This window comes from Chionomys nivalis, chromosome 1, assembly GCF_950005125.1.
Source record: "Chionomys nivalis chromosome 1, mChiNiv1.1, whole genome shotgun sequence".
NCBI classification, from domain to species: domain Eukaryota; kingdom Metazoa; phylum Chordata; class Mammalia; order Rodentia; family Cricetidae; genus Chionomys; species Chionomys nivalis.
In genome coordinates this window covers 17,433,909-17,455,889 of record NC_080086.1, presented here as the reverse complement: position 1 = coordinate 17,455,889, position 21,981 = coordinate 17,433,909, and the positions used below count along the sequence as shown (strand labels likewise).

Here is a 21,981-nt window from a genome sequence, read left to right as displayed (position 1 = left end):
GACAGAATATTGTATACATAATAAATAAATAAATAAATATTTAAAAAAAATAAAAAATAAGGAAATTATTCTTCTTACTAACTAGATTTTATAATGTTAAGTGGCATTTTACAAACAAAATAAGTATTAGGAAATGTAATGATAGTAACATTATCCACAGTTGAAAAGTATATGAGATTTTATTAAAATCTTTTATATGGTTTTCAAAAACTACCATATTTTCACAAATGCCATATACTTTGGTGTTCCTGCATGCTGCAGTTGATACTTCTGGCATTTTAATAATCTACTAACATTTCACTGAAAATTGTATAATAGCTAGCCTTTTTTCTGAGAAATGCTTCTGTTTGTATAAGTTTTCAATCTCAAAGTGAACCAAATGAAAGCAGAAATAGCTTGACAGCCTTCACATAATTCACTCATTCCTTCACCCATTTATTAATTCTATAAAATATTTTGACAACTATTTTGTTTTCACTTTTAGGTGCTAAAAATAAACAGAACTGGCATGATTTCCCCTCCCAGGATGCTTTTCATGTATTTAAGGAGACTGATGATGAACAGATTAATTCTGTGACTGAAGTGATCTGACTTTACTTTTACATAATGATGATAAGATTTCATAACACCTCAATTTTAAAGATATAGGAGCTCGCCTTTTGCAGGCCCTTCATGTGGACTGTGATGTTGGGATCTTATCATCCATTGTGTGGAGCAACATCTTTCTGGGCCTCTGGCACAGGAAGATTAACCCCAGAGCACAAAGCAGGGATGTAGTGTAGAGGGTGAAGTGTCCACAGTGAGGACAGTCCCATGTGAGTGTGAAGAGTCTACATGAGAATAGGCACATGTGAAAAGCTGTTGTGCCCTTCATCTCTGTCTTTCCAGTCATGTTGCTTTCATACTTTCTCACCAGACCTGTCTTGCCTGTATTCATAAAAATAAAAATAAAAAACAAGCAACACATTTGTGAGAGTGTATGTATGTGATATTTGCATACTCATGTGTGATAGTATACATGCCCTACAAAGAAAAGACCATAGAGGATATCAGGTATCTTCATTTATTACTCTGTCCCATTTCCTTGAGCTAGGATATCTCACTGAGCCTGGAGCAGAGCTGGTGGCCAGCAAGCCTCAGTGATCCTCCAGTCTGCAGTTCCCACCCCCCACAGTGCTGGTGTTACAGACACACACCATCATGCCCTGTTTCTTATGAGTTCTGTGGATTTGAACTTAGATCTCCATGGCAGTGAAGATTCTCTTACTAGATAAGTCATCTTCCCTGCCTCTCCTTCAATATATCTACTTTACATGTGCCCTTGAATTGTGGATGTAGTCAGTTATTCTTTACAATTCTATGACCAATGTCAAGCAAACAGCACTACAGTGTGTCAGTAGATCTACTCGATCCCATCTTTCTGCAAACAGTAAATTCCCATAACTGCTCAAATTAACTCTTGTTTACATACTCTTTGTCCCTCATATAGATAATGGAATTCATGGTTGACTTTGGATTGATGCAGTATTCTTGTTTGCTAGCATGCAAATAAGGACATATTCTGTTTCAACATTTGTAAACACTTTTACTTAATTTCTCCATTATTTGTGTTAAACAACTTTGGTTTTCTGTTAATAAAATGTCAGATTTAATAAGTAGATTATTCAGAGTGTTTTCTTGGGAACCCAGGAAACTAATACTCCTTCAAGAGCTAGTAACTATGTGTAACTTTGTTTAAAACTGTGCACTTGTGCACTTATACAGAGGCACACACACATGCCTCCTAAGAGAATTATTGTTTATCTTCTCAAATGTGTTTCTCTTGTAGATAATTAAAAGTCAAAGCACCTTTCATGCCCTTCAGACTTTTCAGTTTTTTATCATCGTTTGTCAAAAATATTCCTCATATTTAGACCTTTGGTGAAGCTACTGGTTTGGGTCCAGTTTTAAAATAATTAATTTTTTTCAAATAATCTGCAATTCACATGATCAAGGTTTAAATTTTTCCTGTGATTTCAATACTGTACAAACACAGTAAATTTGCTTATATAAATGGATCAAAAATCAGAATAACGAGTCTAATGATCAACTCACTTATGCAGTCCACAAATACTTTCAAGTAAAGCACCAATCATATTAAATTGTAAACAAAATTTTCTTCAATAAATGAGACTGAAAATCTTGATTACAATATGGAAAAAATGAACTTCTACTCAAATTCCACATAAAACAAAACGTTAATGTGAGTTGGTAACAAACCTTATTACAAACGAATAATAATAATTCTAGACAAGTGAGAAAATATTCTTATAATCTTTATAGCCTAATAGGCAAAGCTTTCTAACCCAGACTTGTGGCAATCCTCCTACACCAGTCTCCCAAGTGCTGTGTACCACTTTGCCTAGCTTCTCTAACAGATCCATGTTCTTTTCACTTTAGCATCTCTATCAGCATATCCACATGTGCTTCCTTCCTTTGTATTTCTCTCCTTTTCTCCCCAGAACTTTTATCATGAAGTCATGTTGGATTTTTTCAACGATCTTTTCTACATCGATTGGGAGGATTTTATGGTTGTCTTTATGTCCACTGTTATGATTTATTATACTATTGACTTATGTATGTTGATCTATCTCTGCATCTCCAGGATAAACCCAACTTGGTTGTGATAGGTGATCTTTTTTCTATATCAAACCTTGTCATAAGGATTATAGCATTTTTGTTCATCACAGACATTACTCTGCAATTTTCTTTTTTTTTTTTAAGAATTGCATTTATTGGAAAACACTTTTTGCATTGATTTTAACATGTAGCAGCCACACATTAAACAATCGAAAAGCTCTCAACACTTGTCTAATACCTTGTCTCAGAACCGGGCTACCTTATGAATTCTTTTTAACACTAAGGCCCCTTCCAGTACTTGCCACCTACCTTTGTCAGTGAGAAGATTGTCCTTGGTCTGAAATACTTGTTTTTTTTCTTTTGAACACTGCCTGGTCCATTAGTTCCAGCCTCTTATTGGCTAGCTCTTACATATTGATCTAACCCATTTCTAATATTCTGTGTAGCACCACGAGCTGGCTTACAAGGGAAGATCTTAACCTGCATCTGTCTGGTTTTTGATGTAGCCTTATCTCAGTTTTATATTAGAGTAATATTGAATTTGTCAAAACATTTGGAAGGATTAGTGTGTTTCTTTTTTCTTTTTCTTTCTTCCTTTCTTTTCTTCCTTTCCTTTCTTTCTTTCCTTTCTTCTTTCTTCCTTTCTTCTTCTTAACCATCTGAGAATATTGGTTATAAGGCATAATGAGAATAGCAATGGTTAAAAGAAGAGTGAGGTGCTGGAGGGAAGGAAGGGCTAGGAGATGGACATATGGGTTTTGAAATGTATAAGTACTATGAGTAGGGACTGAGGGATAAGGCTAAGGACCTTGATATGCTGACGGAGCCCAGAAGTATGTGTTAACAAGAGAGCTATATGTCCTATTGGCAAGAGGTAAGGGAAATGACCCCCTTTGGCAGATAGGAACAAGTTCCTGGAGGAATGCTGGCTTTTTTTTTTTTTTTTTTTTTTTTTTTTTTTTTTTTTGCCAGATAGAAACAGGTTCCTGGAGGAATGCTGGCTTTTATTTTTATTTTTTTTTTTAGTATGCAAGAGAACAGCTCATTTATTAACAGAGAAAGTGATGTGTTGCATTTGATTATATAATGACATATTTACTATAACAATGCAATTAGAAGTCACTCATACAATAAAGTTTCTGGCCAGCAATCAATATTATATATTCTATTTTTTTGAGAGGAAAAGGGAAAGATACAAACTAACACTGTATCAATTAGTATAATAGAAATAATAATGAACCCTTCCTCTGTGGTTATAACCCTGACTTCTGGAATGTTGGCTTTTATCTAACCACCAAGAAGCTTCCTACAGTCCAGGTTGAGTTCATTTTTCGATATTTGAACTTCCTTTTGAAGTTTGGAGGATTAGAGTGTCCTTTCCACCTGACACTATTTAGAGCACAGGGGGGCTTTGAATATGTAACACACACATGCAGTTCAGGGTTAGATATGGAGCATTTTAACATTGATATTTAAAACTATACTGTATTGTGAAAGTCATGATCAGCACTAATGTACATGAATTATACATACATGTAGCTAAACGAAGGGATCACTCAAAAACACAATAAAAGTGCACCACATAAAGCATTGTGACTAATGAAGACACATATTTCTATAAGGGTACCAAGGATATGAAAATAGATAATAGTAGTGTTATCATTAGAGCCTACTTTAGGTTTCTCACCATTACATTTCCATGCAAAAAAGCTGCGTTTTATACCTAATCTACACTTTTTATGGGTTTATATTAAGTGGAGACACACGATAGATAGATAGATGATAGATAGATAGATAGATAGATAGATAGATAGATAGATAGACACACAGTGAATAGGGAGCGTATATATTTTTGCTCGTAACTAGCAATCTAAATCGTCCTAATACACAGTTAAATTCATAACCTAATAAGGTGACTTTTCACAGTTACAGCATGCTACAAATGCAGACTGCCTGTATCAGCTTGTGTACGGTAACCATCTTGTCTTAGTATCAGAGTGAACGCTACAGGATCACGGAGCAGACGAATTCATTTTAATCCACCTTTGATCCTTGCAAAAAAAAAAAAAATGTGTACTGTTGGCTGAATTGCATCAGCTTACTGAGCTCTTTAAAGCGACAGCGATCTCTGCGCAGCTGTCCCTACACGTTACATAACCGCCAGCAGCGGACCTTCCCCGGGAAGCTGACAGGAAGGGGCGGAGCCCACGCAGCCCCGCGCCACTAGGGAAGGAGCGGCCGGAGGGCGCGGAGGGCGCGGAAGCCGTTGCCAGGGTAGCGGGGAACGGGTGGCCAAGTCGTCCGGGCCACGGCCCGACCCTGCTCGGGACCGCGCGGAGCTGCGGAGACCCTCAGCCGAGTGGGACAGCACCATGGCCCCCGCCGACGTCCCGTCCGCCCTGGCGCTCACGGCCTTGGGCCCCGCGGCCGCCACCCCGTACTGTGCCTTCTGCAAGGGGCTCTCCCGGACCCTGCTCGCCTTCTTCGAGCTGGCCTGGCAGCTGCGCACGAACTTCCCGTACTTCTACATCGCCGGCTCGGTGATCCTCAACATCCGCCTGCAGGTACACATTTAGGGGCGCGCCTGCTTGGCCGGCCTCCGGGGACACCCGCAAAATGGCCTCCGCCCGGGCCGCCCCGCCCGCGGCGCCGCCGGGACGCGCGTGAAGAACGGGCAGACTCGCGAGAGCGCGCTCGCGCGCGACCTGCTCCCTGCCTCCCCTGCCTGGGGTTTGGAGGTGGTTTTTGAAAGCTCGCCCGGTCTGTTAAGAGCAAAGACGTTCCAGAAGCAGAGAAACTAAAGCCCAAGGACGTACCTAAGGAGTACGCTTCAGTAAATCCCTGGCGAATCTTGGCATTCACAGATTGCATTGTGAGAAAGGGGGAAAAAAGGTTTTCAAGAACACAGATTTACATCCAACTTACATTCTGAGAATATTGGACTGTCATTGAATCCCTCTGATATACCATGAATGTGACCTGAAAAGTATGTGTCGCTTCCTCACACAAGAGGATACATTGAAACTGGATCAGAGCCGGACTACAGGAAAGCTTGTCCCCATTGCCAAATGTGACACCGGGCTTTTGAACAAATGGTGGGAGTGTGAGAAGATGTCCCTGTCAAAGAGACATTAGAGCCAAAAAAAGGTCCAGTCGAAGCAAAACGAAAGGAACTGACTATTCTCTGCTAGTAATGCAAACTGATAGTAATGCAAATGGACCAAACATGGCTTTCTTCTTTAAAGGGAATACTTAATTTCGGTTACAGAGTAAAATACAGAAGTTACAAACCTTGCGAAAATACAGTTGACACGTGGAAGGACAAGAAAGTAAATGGAATGTTGCTGTCCTTGTGCAGTGGGAGGGTAATATATATGATCTGTTGTGAATGATTGGGACGTTTTGTGCATTATGGACAGCCAGGAAGTTTCTAACTGCTAAAATGGAGGGGGTAACCAGATGAAATAAACAGGAAATGCCCAAGGATGGAGTGTACCGAACTTCCAAAAAAGAGCAAATGTCTGGTGTATGTGTGAATGTATGCTAGAGATTTTTCCAAGTCTGGGGTGAGTTAGTACTTATATTTTATTTTGAAATTAAAACTGAAGTCATTATAAACCCCATGAGAAATAAAATAGTCAAAAGTTATACTGTCATACCTCATGTGACTAATACTGTACCTGTAATATAAGTACTTGGTTGGCAAGAAATGATAATGTAACATTGGGTAGCTTGAAGAGGGAAAGCCTGTGTATGTACTGATGGGAAGTCCATCAGGAGCTGTTACAGAGGACTGGAGATTTGGTTCAGTTGCAGAGTGTTGCCTAGCATGCTCTATGTTTGGTCCCCAACACTACAAAAAAAAGATCTGATATATAAAAGGAAGCATAAACTATGATTAGAAAAATCAGTGCAGAAACATCTAAGAGTTAAAATCGTTATTTCTGAAGAAAAGAAATGGAAATAGAGGAAAAGCAACGGTTTGTTCTTTTTTGTTACTAGTCTAACACTATTATGTGATTCGTATTTAATCATGTATATGATTTTCTTAAAGTCTAATTTAAAATATTTCATTTAAAATAGTTCCCCAGGTAATTATGTGTGCTACAGTTTAAATGATGCACAAAGATCGTGGGATTGAAATTCTAAATCATACAGAACACTGTTCCTGCTTGATAATATTAATATATATTAATATAGAAACATTCTACCTACTCTAGCTTGGAAATAATTTTCATTTCTACTTGTGATTTTCCTTGCATATAAATGTAATTGTATTTGTTCTAAACTCATGTAAGATGAATATATGCTGCTACAGACTTGACATGGAAGTGGAACTGTCACGGTTATTTCCTCCCTAGGAGCACATGTTAAGATAGTGCATGCTCTTTTGTAAGCCCTCTGCCGTCTTTGTGAGCAAATTGCCAGTTTCTAGGCTCTTCTAGGAAAATCTCATGATGCTCAAAGATAACTAAAAGGATCAAAGTGAGAGCCAGACATAGTAGTACACAGCTGTTATCCCAGTACTCAGGTTGAATTGGAGCATCATGTGTTCAAAAACAACCTGGGCCACGTGTTGAAAAATCTGTACCACAGAAACAAAAGCTAAAGGGTCCAGTGATTAAGAACAATATTTCAGACGGAAATCCAGTGTCTCTTTATTAGTTTAATTCTAGAAAAGCTTAAGAACCCAAAGATTTCATTTTTCTTTTGTTGTACTATTTTGTTTGTGCTTTTTCTTCCTTCTTTTTTTCTTTTTTTGTTTCGTTTTGTTTTGTTTTGACAGGGTTGCTTGGGAATTTGCTGTATAGACAAGACTGATCCCCCTGACGTGCAAATAAGTATTTAATCTTGCCAGATGAGTCCCAAGGCTATTTGACTAAGGTTCCTTTGCTAAAATTTTAGTCTAAATGGGTGCTTTGAAGGGAAAAATCATCAGTTTTTAATTGATAAAGAAATATTACAGATGTTTTAAAATATCAGAAAAATCTGACTGTAATAGGACAGAAACAGTGACCACAGAGAGAAAGATCTGGAAACATAGTTCAGTCAGTGCAGTACATTCTGTAAAAGCTTGAAGATATAAGTTTAATCCCCCAGAGCATTCACAAGTAAGCCAGGCTTGGTAGTATGCTTGCAGCCACAGTGCTAAGGATCCCTGAGGCTCTAACCAGCAACCCTAGCCTACTTGGAAAGTTCTAGGATGTTGAAAATCGCTGTCTTTAACAATGCCTGAAGAATTATACTCAGTGTTTAACCACTAGCTGCCTCCTGCACATCTCCCTACTTAATATCCTCCTTTTATCCTTTTTTCTTTAAATCTAGAGTCCAATTCATGTTACCCATATATACATGGGTGTTGGGTCATCCATATACCTAAAGAAAAGTGATGGTGCTGGAGAGATGGCTCAGCGATTAAGAGCATTGCCTGCTCTCCTAAAGGTCCTGCCAGCAACCACATGGTGGCTCACAACCATCTATAATGAGGTCTGGTGCCCTCTTCTGGCCTTCAGGCATACACTCAGGCAGAATATTGTATACATAATAAATAAATTTTAAAAAAAAGAAAAGTGACAGTAGCTATCTGCCTATAGCCCCTCAGCTGGGAACTGGGCCACAGGATCCCCACTTATTCCATGATAGAGTCTTTGAACTGGCTTAATCTTGGCTGGTCTAATGTGATTATTGCAGCTCATGTGTGTAATAGCCATATCATATCTAAAAGTTTGAAATTCATAGCACTCTTCCTCGTCCTCCCTTTTACTTTTTTCCTTCTCTTCTATAATGGCTTTTTAAACATATCTGTCCAGTTGAGGTAGAGAACAACAGTAATATTCTTTTTATTAATTTATACCTTATAAAAGCTAATCATTGTAAATAGATATTTTATGATTCTAATATAATCAGGTTCTATCTTGACTACATTATATAATTAATTTGAGAGATTTGGAAAAAGTATTAGGCATGGTGTTACATGTCTGTAATTCTAGTACTCCAGGGGTTGAGTCAGAAGGATTTTGAGTTTGAGCCCAGCTGAAATTATACAGTGAATATTGGGCTATCCTGAGCCACATAATGAAAAGCCAACTCATGTATTTCCTGGGAGCTTCCCCAAAACGTGTGCCTCAAAGCACCTGTCAGACCCACATACGAAGGAATTCCTTCTAGTCCCGAGATTTGGAAAGGGCTAGATAATCCTAGATATTATGGTATGGAAACCAAGAGACCTAGAAGTTACTGATGCTTTAGAAATACTCTGGCTGGGCGGTGGTGGCGCACGCCTTTAATCCCAGCACTTGGGAGGCAGAGGCAGGCGGATCTCTGTGAGTTCGAGACCAGCCTGGTCTACAAGAGCTAGTTCCAGGACAGGCTCCAAAACCACAGAGAAACCCGTCTCGAAAAACCAAAAAAAAAAAAAAAAAAAAAAGAAATACTCTGAAGATAATAGAAAGGCCACCAGAAAAAGAATCATATGTAAACATGATTTGAAAAATGACCAAAACATGAGAGTTAAGTTTAAAAAAAAATAAGAAAACAAGTCCAGTGATACTCACTGAAAAACATTTATGTTCATAGTTACATTAAAGAGGAAGTTCTTTATGAAGAAAACGTTGCGAATTATATAATCATGTCTATCATATACTATAAGCAAATAAAAATCCAAGTGAATATTTGCATTTTTAAAAGCTATATAACTATAGATATTATTTATAATCCTATGTTGAATTTTTATAACTTTCTTTAAAATATCAAATGGTTGAGCTATAGATGATTGAGAAATTGTTAATGTATATATAATGTGTATCACTATAAAATGTACAGGTGCCGGGCAGTGGTGGCGCACACCTTTAATCCCAGCACTCGGGAGGCAGAGGCAGGCAGATCTCTGGGAGTTCGAGGCCAGCCTGGTCTACAAGCGCTAGTTCCAGGACGGGCACCAAAGCTACAGAGAAACCCTGTCTTGAAAAACCAAAAAAAAAAAAAAAAAAAAAAAATGTACAGGTAACTTGGCTGAATTAATCTTTATGTTTTATAGTTGCAATCAAAACAATCTAATGATAGCTATAGTTAAAATCAGAAAATTTGGATGGAGAGATGGCTCAGCTGTTAAGAGTATTTGCTCCTCTCACAGAACTCAGTAGCACATAATGGTTCACAACTATCTGTAACCCCAGTTCCAGGGTATCTGATGCCCTCTTGTAGTCTCCACGGACACCAGGAATATACATGCTGCTCATACACATGTGCAGGCAAATACTCATACATACATATTAAGATAAAATTTGAAAATCAGAAAACAGATGATCATTGATTCCATGATGTATTGGGCTAAAAAAAGCAAATAATATTTCTCACCAAGGTGTAGGAGGAGGGCCCACTTGTTCGTCCTGGCTGCCCAGCTAGCTTAGCACTGAAATAATCACACAAAAACTGTAGTAATTAAATCACTGCTTGGCCAATTAGCTCTAGCTTCTTATTGGCTAATATTACATATTAATTTGACCCATCTCCATTAATCTGTGTATCACCATGAGGTCATGGTCTATCAGCAAAGTTTCAACATGTCTGTCTCTGACAGTGGCAGCTCCATGGCTTCTCATCTCTGCCTTCCTTCTCCCAGCATTCAGTCCAGTTTTCCCCACCTACCTAAGTTCTGCCCTATCAACAGGCCAAGGCAGTTTCTTTATTCATTAATGGTAATCACAGCACACAGAGGGACTCCCACATCACCTCCCCTTTTCTGTTTAAATAAAAAGGAAGGTTTTGACTTTAACATAGAAAAATTACATATAATGAAACAGATATCAAGCAAAAATTACAATTACAATATTTATATATACTTTATCTTTTATCATAACTAAGGAAAACTATAACTATAAATTCTTCAACTCCATCAAAGACTCCAGAAGGATATAATATTACTTAAGTAAACAGGAAGTACATTGCAAGCAACTTCTGAAACTCTAGAAATGGCAGACATCCCACTACCTAGACAGTCACCCAAAGTTCTTTTGTGTTATTGGGGCATCCATCTTCAGCCTACAGACCCATAGCATCCAGCAGACTTTTCCACAAAGCAGGAAATTTCAAAGACAGTTCTGCCTATATTGGCAGTTTGCCAGTCACTTTTTTTTCTATCCTGCAGACTGTCTCACAGACTCTTTCATGAAGCAGGAACCCTGAAAGATCATCTCACCTTCAGGCAAGTTCAGCAGTCATTTCTCTGTGGGTCCTGCATGTCCAGTTCATCAAGCAGCCCAGGCAAAAGCAGTTTCCTGCCCAAATGGCTAACCAACTCCATAAGGAGCTTCTTCGATGCCTATCTTCCTTCTTGAACTAGCTTGGTGCTGCCAGGAGCAGATGTGTCTCATTATGAAAAATCCTAAGTTATTAAAACATTTTAAATGCCATATTCTGAAGGTCTCTGAAAGATTTAAAGAATACTTATCTAACAGAAATATATCTCTATACATCTAGATAATCTAACATGACTACAAGCTTGACTTTTATAAATGATTATCTATTAACCTATATTTCTTAATTATATATTACATTTTTTAAATGAGCTACACAGTAACAGTACCTTAATCAAGAACAGAAATATACATAAAACAAAATGTTATATTTGTATCAGTAAACCAAGATCCATACCAATGCAAATTATTCATGTCTATATCATATCCCTCTTTAAATGTAAAGAAACATTTACAAATAATATTTGTGAATATGGGAGCAGTCTGTCCAAACTTCTTCCTGCTGTTTATTGGACAAAGTAACTTTTTGAGGGGTGTTCAAGGCAACCTTTCAGGAGGTCTTGATCCATGAAACCATATTGATCTGGAAACAATCCCCAGGTTTTTCTCTTCTGTGGAAACAAGAGAACAACCTCTTTTTCAAGGCAGCATATCCTTAGACCCAAATTTGGAAGTCATGATACCTTTATAATATACATGCTGGTTTAGCTTAACAGCCCATACAACAAAATGTCTCCCTGTACTTAGCTCCTTCACAGTCAAAAAATTCAAAAAACCACAATAATATACATAATTCGGACTCTGTGCATAGTTCATCTTTACGTAGCTTATTTTTCTTTACTCCTTTTAATCTATGACTGTCTGTACTTTGTCTCTTTAAAGACTTTTTTTTAAAAAAACAATTTACTTCTTTTCCAATTCTCTGTACTCTTTTTCTTCTCATTCCCAAGCCTACATACATTTATGCAACACTGTGACCCATTTGGAGATCTTTTATGTCTGAATCTGTCCTTACTGCATTATCTGTAATTCTTTACTGTCTTGAAGACCTTTTAAAATGGTAAGCAGCTTGGTTGCAGCTGCTCTGGATGCTGGCTCTGCCTCTCTTCACTTTTAAAATGGTGAACGTACCATTACTGCCAGGTTTGGTAGGGGCCACACTCAACACTTTAATTCTGAGATTGAGCATGCAGCAAATGAACCCTTTTTATTGGAGTAATAGCTAAATCTGCCATGCAGCACACTGTGTGGCCTGGAAATATCTCTGTGTATGGTAGCAGGAATCTGACATGTTCTCCTGCTTGTGCATGCCCAGTAGACCTGATCCTACCACCTACCCAGGCGGAGAGCATTGGGCCATAGGCATGGTCTCAGCTACTTTCCTCCCGACCCCAAGTGGACACACAAACACCCAAGCCCACAAATGCCATTCAAATGCTACATAGCCAGAGTTCATGCTGGCAGCATGGTCCAGGAAGCCACGTTTTAAAACTGTAGCTTTTTTTTTTCTGCCATGGCAGCATCAGAAAAAACTCTTAATGGAGCTGCGGCAAGCTGCCAGCAAACAGCAAGAAGCTGTGTTAAACTCTATATTATTTTTTCTAGAATTCTTTTTCAAGCCCTCTTAGGTTTTACATGGATTTAGTCCACCATGCTGGCACCAATCCAAGGAATAGTGAGAAAGCACTTATGGAAATCCACTCTGACCTAATTAATACAAAACATGATGGGAAGTTTAAAAAATCAAAACAAAGAACTTTATCTGTGAATGATCTTATCACCTCTTTTCACGAACACATCTCATTTTTCTGTTTGAATTGCACAGCCTTTTAAATCTGTGTGTGTGTGTGTGTGTGTGTGTGTGTGTGTGTGTGATACTCCAGTGAACTTCATGTTTGCCTTTTTCTGTTTCTCTCACCACTTCAACACTTATCTTTAAGTCTCCCAATGGTCTCAATGGCCAACAAAGCCCAGTGGCAAGTGTTCCCAACACCATGACACTCTGATGTTCCATCAATAGGAAGATGTTCATGAGTAAAGAAATGTGCCCAATTCTTGTTATTGTTCTAATATGCTGACCTTAGCAACTTTTCCTTTGAGAGACACCAAACTAAAGCCTTTTGGCACTTTTAAGTTGTAAGAGGTCTTAAATTTTTAAGGGCTAATCCTAACACAAAGAGCTATACCAGGGACCAAAAACAAAATTTTAAGTGTCACATTCATCTCCCACGTTTAAAGAGTATTTCCCCAACTTTATCACTGTCGACTACAAATACTCCACTTGTGTTTCTCTGTGGATTCCTGATTCACTTCGAATAGCATACCCCTTTCATTTTCAAACCCGAGGGCTACAGTTGTTCTTCACAATTCTCAAAGGATGTGATGGTTAGTGTTAATTGCCAGTTTGACAGATCTACTCTCACCTAGGTGATGGGCCTCTGCGTATGGCTGTGGGACTTATCTTGATGATATTAATTGATGTTGGAATAAGTACCTTAATTGTGGGTGGGATCATTGCCTGGATTGAAGATCCTGAACTGTGTGCATGGAAGAAAGAAGCTGAACAAAAATTGAGTTTAGGTCTTTATTTCCCAGTTGTGGGTCTGATGTGATCCCCTACTTCAAACTCCTGATAGTGATTTTTCCTACCATAATGGACAGTGCCTTGAACTGTGAACTAAGATAAATTCTGTCTCCTTTAAGTTGTTCTGTCAGAATATTTTATCACAGAAAAGGGGAAACAAAATTAAAATAGAGGAAAATACCCTTCACTGGCTCTTGCTCACAGCAAACATAAGGTAGAACTAGCCTAACATAGAAGGGCAGGTTCCTCAGTGGCAGGAAGTATAGTATAGGGTTAGAATGAGAATGACTGGACATGTTCTCAGTCTCAGAGAATATATTAATTTTGTTATAGCAAACACACACAAAACAATTAGAAAAGCTCTAAATGAGATTTGGTGTATGAGGAGTCAAAAATGATTGCCTGTTTGTTTTTCAATGCATTTAACAAAATTTCAGATAATTTTTCTTGTGCATATCTAAAATGAGACATTTGGGAGCATTTTGCATAATGTGAACAACGATTAAAAGGTCTAGTGAGGTTTTGCTAGCAGAAACCACCTAAAAAGTGGCATGTGACCCACTTGAAACAAATCTATAAACCATTCTCAGAAGTCAGTACAGATAGAAGTTTTTATCTGGTATATGTATCCAGATATACTCAAGAAAGCATGCCTTGGTATACCTGATAGCTTTAGGACTTGGCATCAGAGTTTAGCCAGTTTTATCAGCAGAGTCAGGTATTCCTCTCCTGTCAACTGCCTACCTCTCTGAATGGAAAGAAGAAATTATTCAAAATAAATTCTCAAAATGAACATTTATTTGTCAGGTAAGAGGTTAGTGGTGAAAAAGAAGTAATGATTTCCCTCTTTCCCCAACATTTTGGTCACTAATTCCAGGTTGCATGAATGTGCTGGCAGAGGATCTCATGCTGCTGAGGCTGACAGGAAAGTGGCAGATGGAGATGGTGGAGGCACAGGACTTGAGTCACTTGCCATTCAAATGTGGATTACAAACCAGTCACTAAATAACCTAGCTATGGCCTGGGATTCATTTACTGATATTTTGCCATTCTTCTACTGTCAAGAATAAAACCCCAGTCTTTATATTTCTCTCTCCTAAAGTTTGTTTCTTTTTGTTTGTTTGGTTTTTTGGTTTTTTGAGACAGGATTTCTCTGTGTAGCTCTGGCTGTCCCGGAACTCACTCTGTAGACCAGGATAACTTTGAACTCAGAGAGATCTGCCTGTCTCTGCCTCCCTGAGTGCTGTTATTAAAGATGTGTGCCACCACTGCCCAGCTTCTAAAGTTTGTTTCTTAAGTATGGGTTACTCCTAGCTATTCATTAGCTCATTCCACCAAAAAACCATTTCATTAGAATCAAAAGTTGCTCACAAGTTTACTTCATTAGCTTGTCTTAATTATCGAATTTCAGTAACACTAAACACTAAATAAAATAAATATAAAATAAATTCTTTAAAATAAAAACAAGGTCAATATCTAAGGCTGAATTTGCCCATTTTATTTTCCAAGGCAAGATAACTAAAATATAATGACTGAAATTATATGTTTTGCTTTATCAAATAGAGATTACTAATAAATATATGCTCTGTTATCATGAAAGCCATTGTCAACATCATTCTTACCGTCTATATGTAGAAGAACCACACAGCTCAGATATAGTTGGATAGAAAATGTGAATATTTCTAACAATAACTTACTTATAACTCATCTGAGCCAAACCAGCAAGTATATATCATCATTGTAGCTTCTTATTTACATTATGACTATATAGACTAAACAAATGCAACCGCTAGTATATTGTATGTAATGTCTAGTAGCTGTGTAATGTTATAATTCCCACTACCACTCTCTTATTTGGAATTTACATCTATTATATCTACACTTAAATTACAGCATTACAAATGCATCTACACATCCACACTCCCCATTAAATTTGCCATTTACTATAAACTTTGCCCTCCTCATCTTCCTTCGTCTAATAACTGTGACTTACGCTCAGAACTCTGGAAATCAGATTGCAATGAAATGTATGCACAAATATGTTTTCATTCTCAGTTACAATATTTATATGTACTTTACCTTTAATGATAACTAAGAAAAACTATAACTACATATTCTTCAACTTCATCAAAGACTCCAGAAGGATATAATATTACCTAAATTAACAGGAAATGCATTGTAAGCAACTTCCAAAACTCTAGAAATGACAGAGACATCTCATTGCCCTAACAGTCATCCAAAATTCTTCTGTGTTGTTGGGGCATCCAATCTTCAGCCAACGGGCACATAGTATCCAACAGAGTTTTCCATGAAGCAGGAAATTTAAAGATCTATCTGTTCTGCCTTTCAATGGCAAAGTACATTAGTTGCTTTCTTCTGTGTCCTGCAGAATGTCTGGCAGAATCTTTCATGAAACAGGAAACCCAAAGGATCGTCTCACCTTTAGGCAAGTTCACCAGTCATTTCTCTGTGGGTCCTGCATGTCCAGTTCATCAAGCAGTCCAGGCAAGAACAGTTTCCTGCCCAAATGGTTAACAAACTCCATAAGGAGCCTCTTCAATGCCCATCTTCCTCTTTAAGTAATTGGTGCTACCAGAAGCATATGTGTCTCACTGTCATGAAAAGTCTTAAGCTATTAAAATTTTAAGTGCCATATTCTGAAGGTCTCTGAAAAATTTGAAGAATACCTATCTAACAGAAATATATCTCTATGTATCTAGAAAAACCTAACTAACATGACTAGAAGCTTGACTATTATAGATGATTATCTATTAACCTGTATTTCTTACATTTTTAAATGAGCTGTACAAACATAATACCTTAACCAAGAGCGGAAATATACATAGACACAGTATAACAAAATTGACCTTAAATTTGTATCAATAAACCACGATCCTACCAATGCAAATCTCTATAGCATATCCCCCTTTAAATGTAAACAAACATTTATAAACAATCATTTAAGGAATTTGGGCATAGTTCTATCCAAACTGCTTCCTGATTTTTGTTGGATGAAGTAATTTTTGGAGGTGTTCACGGTAACCTTTCTGGAGTCTTAGTCCATCAAACCACATTAATCTAGAAGGATTACACAGGTTCTCATCCTCTGTGGAAACAAAAGAAGAACCTCTTTACCAAAACAACATATCCTTAGATCCATATTTCGAAGACAAAATACCTCTAAAGTATATATGTTGGTTACTTAGCTCCTTCATAGTCAAAAAAATTCAAAGAAAACACAATAATACACATAATCCAGACTCTGTGTATTTTCCATCTTTATTTGGCTTATTATTTTTAACCCTATGTTTAATATTTATTTTATTACTTTTACTCCTTTAATCTGTGACTGTCTCTTTAAAGACTTGGGTTTTTCTAAACCATTTACTTCCTTTTATGACTCTCTATTCTCTTTTTCTATCCCAAGCCTATGTAGATTTATCCAACATTGTGACCCATGCAGAGGTCCTTTTCATCTGAATTTCTATTTATTGTGTATCTAGTGATCCTTTTCTGTCCTAGAGAGCTTTTAAAATGCTAAGCAGCTTGGTCACAATGGCCCTGGGTGCTGGCTCCACCTCTTTCTGCTTTTTAAAATGGTGAAAGTACCATTACCACCAGCTCTGGGACTTCCAGGTAGGATCTGTGCTCACCAGTTTTAACTCTGAGCAGGAGTATGCAGCACATAAATCCTTTTTATCTGAGTAATAGCTAAATCTGCCATGCAGCACAATGTACAGTCTGGGAATATTTCAGTGTCTGGTGTCAGGAATCTGCCATGCTTACCTCCCTGTACATGCTTGGCAGACCTGATTCCACTGCCTGCCCAAGGCAGGGAGCGCTGAGCTGTGGGCATGGTCTCAGCTACTTTGCTCCTGATCCCAAGTGGGTACATAAGCACCCATGCCTACAAACGCCATTCAGGTGTTCAGCCTCTAGAAAGAGCCACAATCTACTGCCATTTGAAACCCTGCTGAATCAGGAAGACATCTCTTAAAGGAGCTGCAGCATGTTTCCAGCAAGCAAAGCCCATGGGGGGGAGGGGGTATGCGGCTAAACTTTGTTTTTTAGTGTCTAGAGTTCCTTTCCAAGCTTTCTCAGGTTTTATGTGGATATAATTAGCCACGTTGGAGAACCAATTTGTTGTAAGGAGGCTGCTTGTTCATTTCCTGGCTGCCCAGACTTCTAAAATAACCACACAGAAACTGTATTAATTAAATCACTTCTTGGCCAATTATCTCTAACTTCTTATTGGCTAACTCTTACATATTAATTTAACCCATTTCTAGTAATCTATGTATTACCACAAGGTTGTGGTTTACCGAATAATGTTCTGGTGTCTGTCTCTGGCAGGGCTACATGGCTTCTCCCTGACTCCATCTTCTTTCTTCCAGCATTCAGTTTAGTTTTCCCTGCCTAAGTTCTGCCCTGCTATAGGTCCAAAGAAGTTTCTTTATTCATTGATGGTAATCACAACATACAGAGGGGAATCCTACATCAACAAACCTTCCTTCTTAATGGTTATTACATTTCTTTTGCCTGTAAAATTAACTATTTGATTCCTTTAAATAGTTAAAATGTTTAAAATGTTTGAGACTACTAGGTTTGATTACCAATGCTGGAAACAAAAAGGATAGGTTTCTGTTTTATAGCCTGACTATGTGCAAACTGTCAGAAAAGGTAGTGTGTTTAAAGAACTGTTTGTGTATGTTCAGCAGTATTTAGAACCCAGCAGAAGAACAGTGACTTTCCGAGGCTCCCCATTAGCTTAGTCACTTAGTAAAGACTCTGGAGAATCTATGAAGGGAGAGGATCATCTCTTGCAGCTGGCTTTTAAGATGTTGAAGGGCCCTCACTGCTGTCTGCCGAAGCTTGCTATTTCCCAGGATCAGAATATATGAGTGACTTAAAGGAAAGATATCTAATGTTAACATAATCAAGTTAACTGAGCTGTTCATTGGACAATACATAAATAACCAACGTGTCAGCTGCACGAAAAAAATGTGAATTATAAAGAGAATGAGGAAAGACAACAGAATTTTCATTGCCTTCTTGTGGACTTTGGTTCTAGAATCTTCAGAGCTGGTAGAAATGAGGTGGCGGTTTCTGGAGTGCTTGACCAAGGACAAAAATAAAAGGAGCAATGATACTAGGGACACAAGAAATGGTACCAAGTATATCAGGTGAAAAACAATTAGGTTTTTTACAGCAATGGTTTCAAGTGTATCTGAAAATAAAGTCTGATTGTTTTTAGCCATCATGTAAATCTCCCTGAAAATAGGAAGTGTTCCAAGCAGTAGAAAATAAAAAATCAGTAAGAACAAAGAAAATGCAAGAAAAACAACAATCATGCTTCTCATTCTCCACTTCAACCAGAGGAAAAGGGGATGGGAGAAATGGGCAATTTTGAGGAAGTAGAAGATGCTGAGGCAGGTGGCAAACCATATAGACAGTTGATCAGTCATGATCCATAATATATCAAAGCATTTTGCTAGACTGGAAGAATCATAGACATGAGGAGCTAGTTTCAATATAATTGCATCAGCAAATACCACAAGCAGGGAGCTCATTCTGGAAACTGCCAAACAGATCAGGATGAAGTTGGTGAAGGTGACTTTGTGGTTCTTGACCCAGTCAGAGCAGTTTACCAGTCCAATGAACACATTCCCCAGCATTCCAGTGGTGAATCCTGCTGTCATCAATGTCATAAACATTTAATCCCATCAGGTAAGCAGTCTTATAGGAAAAAGGATCCACACTTCTACCACGTTGCTTTGCTGATCAGTTCTTAGTCAAATTTCTACAGAACTTCCTGTTTCCCATATTTATCTTTTTTCCTTTTGTTGTAATCTCAGCTCTGATCAGAATCTCCTTCCTTTGGATAGAGTTTCACACATACTTGAGGAAATTCTAAATCATGGGTATTTTGTCTTATTTAACTTTAATACCAAACTTAATCTGTAAATATCTGTTATTAATACAGTTTTCATAATCCTATTCAAAAGTTTTTTTTAAAAGAATCATTAAATCCTGATCCAAACAGTTTCTATGCCCACATAATCACTGGTGTAGCCTTGAATTTCCCCCTGAAATAATGTTTGAAATGCTCAAGTCAAATATATTAAAATACAAATTTGAATCAGATTTTTATTCCATTGATTTGTATAATGCTTTCCTTCCTACCTGGAATACTACACTCTCTGAAGCTAGATATTTTTGTTATTATTCAAAACACTAAAAAGAGTTCTAAATAATTTAGTTATGGATTTCATAAACATGTATTATATTTGCTCTATGATATGTGTTTGGCTTTACAAAAGCAACTTTAAAAAACAAAGCATTAAGAAACATAAAATAAAAAAAGAAAGAAAGAACTTAGAAATGTAGTATATAAAAACAGAGAAAAGTAACTATAATCTTAAAGCATCCTTCTAAAGGAGTAAAGACATGATATTTGGATCTTGGAGATACTTAGAATTTTTGAAGAACTAACAAGATATTTCTCAGGTATCTCTGAGTGATGTTCACAGTTAAACAGGCTCCTGGATTTTGCTCTTTACCACTTTATGTGCTGTGTTTGTGTTGACCTGAGGTATGTCAGTGTAGGTTTAGCCTGAAATGACAGTTAGAAAATTGTTTGGGGTGAGAATTGTAAAAGTAAAAAAGAGTAACACACAGGGTGGGGAGGTGTATTAGAGCAAGGTTAAATGAAATTTAAAAAAATTGGTAGTTCCACTTTTGAAAGGATAATGATAGCTTGAGCCAGATTCACACCTAGAGACAGAGGGACTTATAGTGATGATGTAATTTTGCTATGTTAAGGTTAAAACTTCCTTTTTTATTTAAACAGAAAAGGGGAGGTAATGTGGGATTTCCCTCTGTATGTTGTGATTACCATTAATGAATAAAGAAACCGCTTTGGATCTATAGCAGGGCAGAACTAAGGTAGGCAGGGAAAACCAAACTGAATGCTGGGAGGAAGAAAGGCAGAGTCAGAGGGAAGCCATGTCGCCCTGCTGGAGACAGATGCAGGAATTTTGCCTGTGAGCCACAGCCATGTGGCAATACATAGATTACTAGAAATGGGTTAAATTATATGTAAGAGTTAGCCAATAAGAAGCTAGAGCTAATAGGCCAAGCAGTTGTTAATTAATACAGTTTCCGTGTGATTATTTCAGGGCTAAGTGGCCGGGAACCAACAAGCAACCTCCTTCTGCATACTTTTTATTCAAGCCTTGTGCATTTTACAGAATTTTGCACATTATTTCTTCTAGAATATATTGTTGATCATTGAAGTTGATGTTTGACTGAGCTAGTTTGATACAGTTTTTTTTATTTTCCATTACATTACCATCATGTTCTTCTTTACACTCACTTTTTATTGAATATAATTTCATACGGTACATTCTGATTTTGCTTCCTTTCACCCAGTTCCTCAAAAACCTTCCCCAGCCACCCAAGTCCAGCCTTTTCTTTCTATTTTTTTAGAAAATAAACAAGTAAAATCTCAAAGAAAACAGATTAAAAGAAAAGAATAAAGGAAAAGAGAAGTGGCCACACAAAAATAATTTTAAAATGGAAACTATAATATTTATACAAAAGGCTAGAATAAAAAAATTTTCAAACATGGAATTAAAAGTCTACAAATAGTCCATTGAGTTGACTGTCAATGGCTGTCAGTAGTTGGACATGAGATATGCCCTTAAGTTATAGTCTCAATTAGTGTTGTTCTATCAGATTAGTCCTCAGCACATGAGATTTTTTTTTATAAGAGTCTGGTCCTTATTATTCCCCATATATCTTGAGAAAATGATACATACATGTATATTGATATGTACTATTCTTTCTTCTATTTTCTGTTCATGGCTGTCATCTTTTTTCATTTATTTCAAGAAAATATCTCTATTTGACCTTTTATATTAAGCATAACAGTTCTCTGAATTGCCATTGTTTGAGTCTTACTTTTATTTTTTAAAGGAATATTTTTAATTTATGTGTATGAATATTTATAGTATGCATGTGTACCTGGCACCTGTAGGGTCTAGAAGAAGGTATCAGATCCCCTGAAACTTGAGTTACAGACAGTGGTGAGCTACCCTGTGGAAGCTGGGAACCAAATCTAGTTCCTCTACAGGAGCTGCAAGTGCTCTTGACTAATGAGCCATCTCTTCAGTATCCGCTCTTAGTTTTTAAAGGCAATAACAATGTAGTATGCTTCCATGATGTCTTCTTTGAGTCCCTAGTCTGTGCATGTTCTATTTCTGTGCAGCTTACTGTTACACCCAGAATCTGTTGATCCTTTCCTTGGGAAACATAAATCAGTTAATTGAGTAGCTGCCTCTTATCATTCAAAACTTTGTTGAAAGTTCCATAATGTTCATTTTAGTGCAGAATGGTGGTAATAGGAGGATAGATCTGTATGATATGTAGTAGGTAGGAAATTGTAATTTTACAAAAATCCTAATCACATTTGCCTTGTCTATACAAGTGGTTCCCAGCTCTGTCTGGGAGGGTCTGTTCCAG

At 37.5% G+C, this 21,981-nt stretch overlaps 2 protein-coding genes across 2 annotated transcripts; one reads left to right on the top strand and one right to left on the bottom strand.

The window, feature by feature from the left end:
• The first annotated feature begins 4,809 nt into the window (after positions 1–4,809).
• On the top strand, positions 4,810–6,943 carry Smim10l1 (small integral membrane protein 10 like 1). Its single transcript, XM_057786207.1, has one exon. The coding sequence runs from the start codon at positions 4,992–4,994 to the stop codon at positions 5,193–5,195; it is 204 nt and encodes a 67-aa protein (XP_057642190.1). The 5' UTR covers positions 4,810–4,991; the 3' UTR covers positions 5,196–6,943.
• Positions 6,944–18,049: 11,106 nt separating this feature from the next.
• Positions 18,050–19,392, bottom strand: Tas2r42 (taste 2 receptor member 42). Its single transcript, XM_057793155.1, has one exon. It carries the CDS (start codon positions 19,170–19,172, stop codon positions 18,231–18,233), a length of 942 nt encoding a protein of 313 aa, XP_057649138.1. The 5' UTR covers positions 19,173–19,392; the 3' UTR covers positions 18,050–18,230.
• Positions 19,393–21,981: the final 2,589 nt, after the last annotated feature.

Bases quoted from the DNA above. Each gene is read 5' to 3' on its own strand.
- Smim10l1 (XM_057786207.1), top strand. From the start codon at position 4,992: ATGGCCCCCGCCGACGTCCCGTCCGCCCTGGCGCTCACGGCCTTGGGC.
- Tas2r42 (XM_057793155.1), bottom strand. From the start codon at position 19,172: ATGTTTATGACATTGATGACAGCAGGATTCACCACTGGAATGCTGGGG.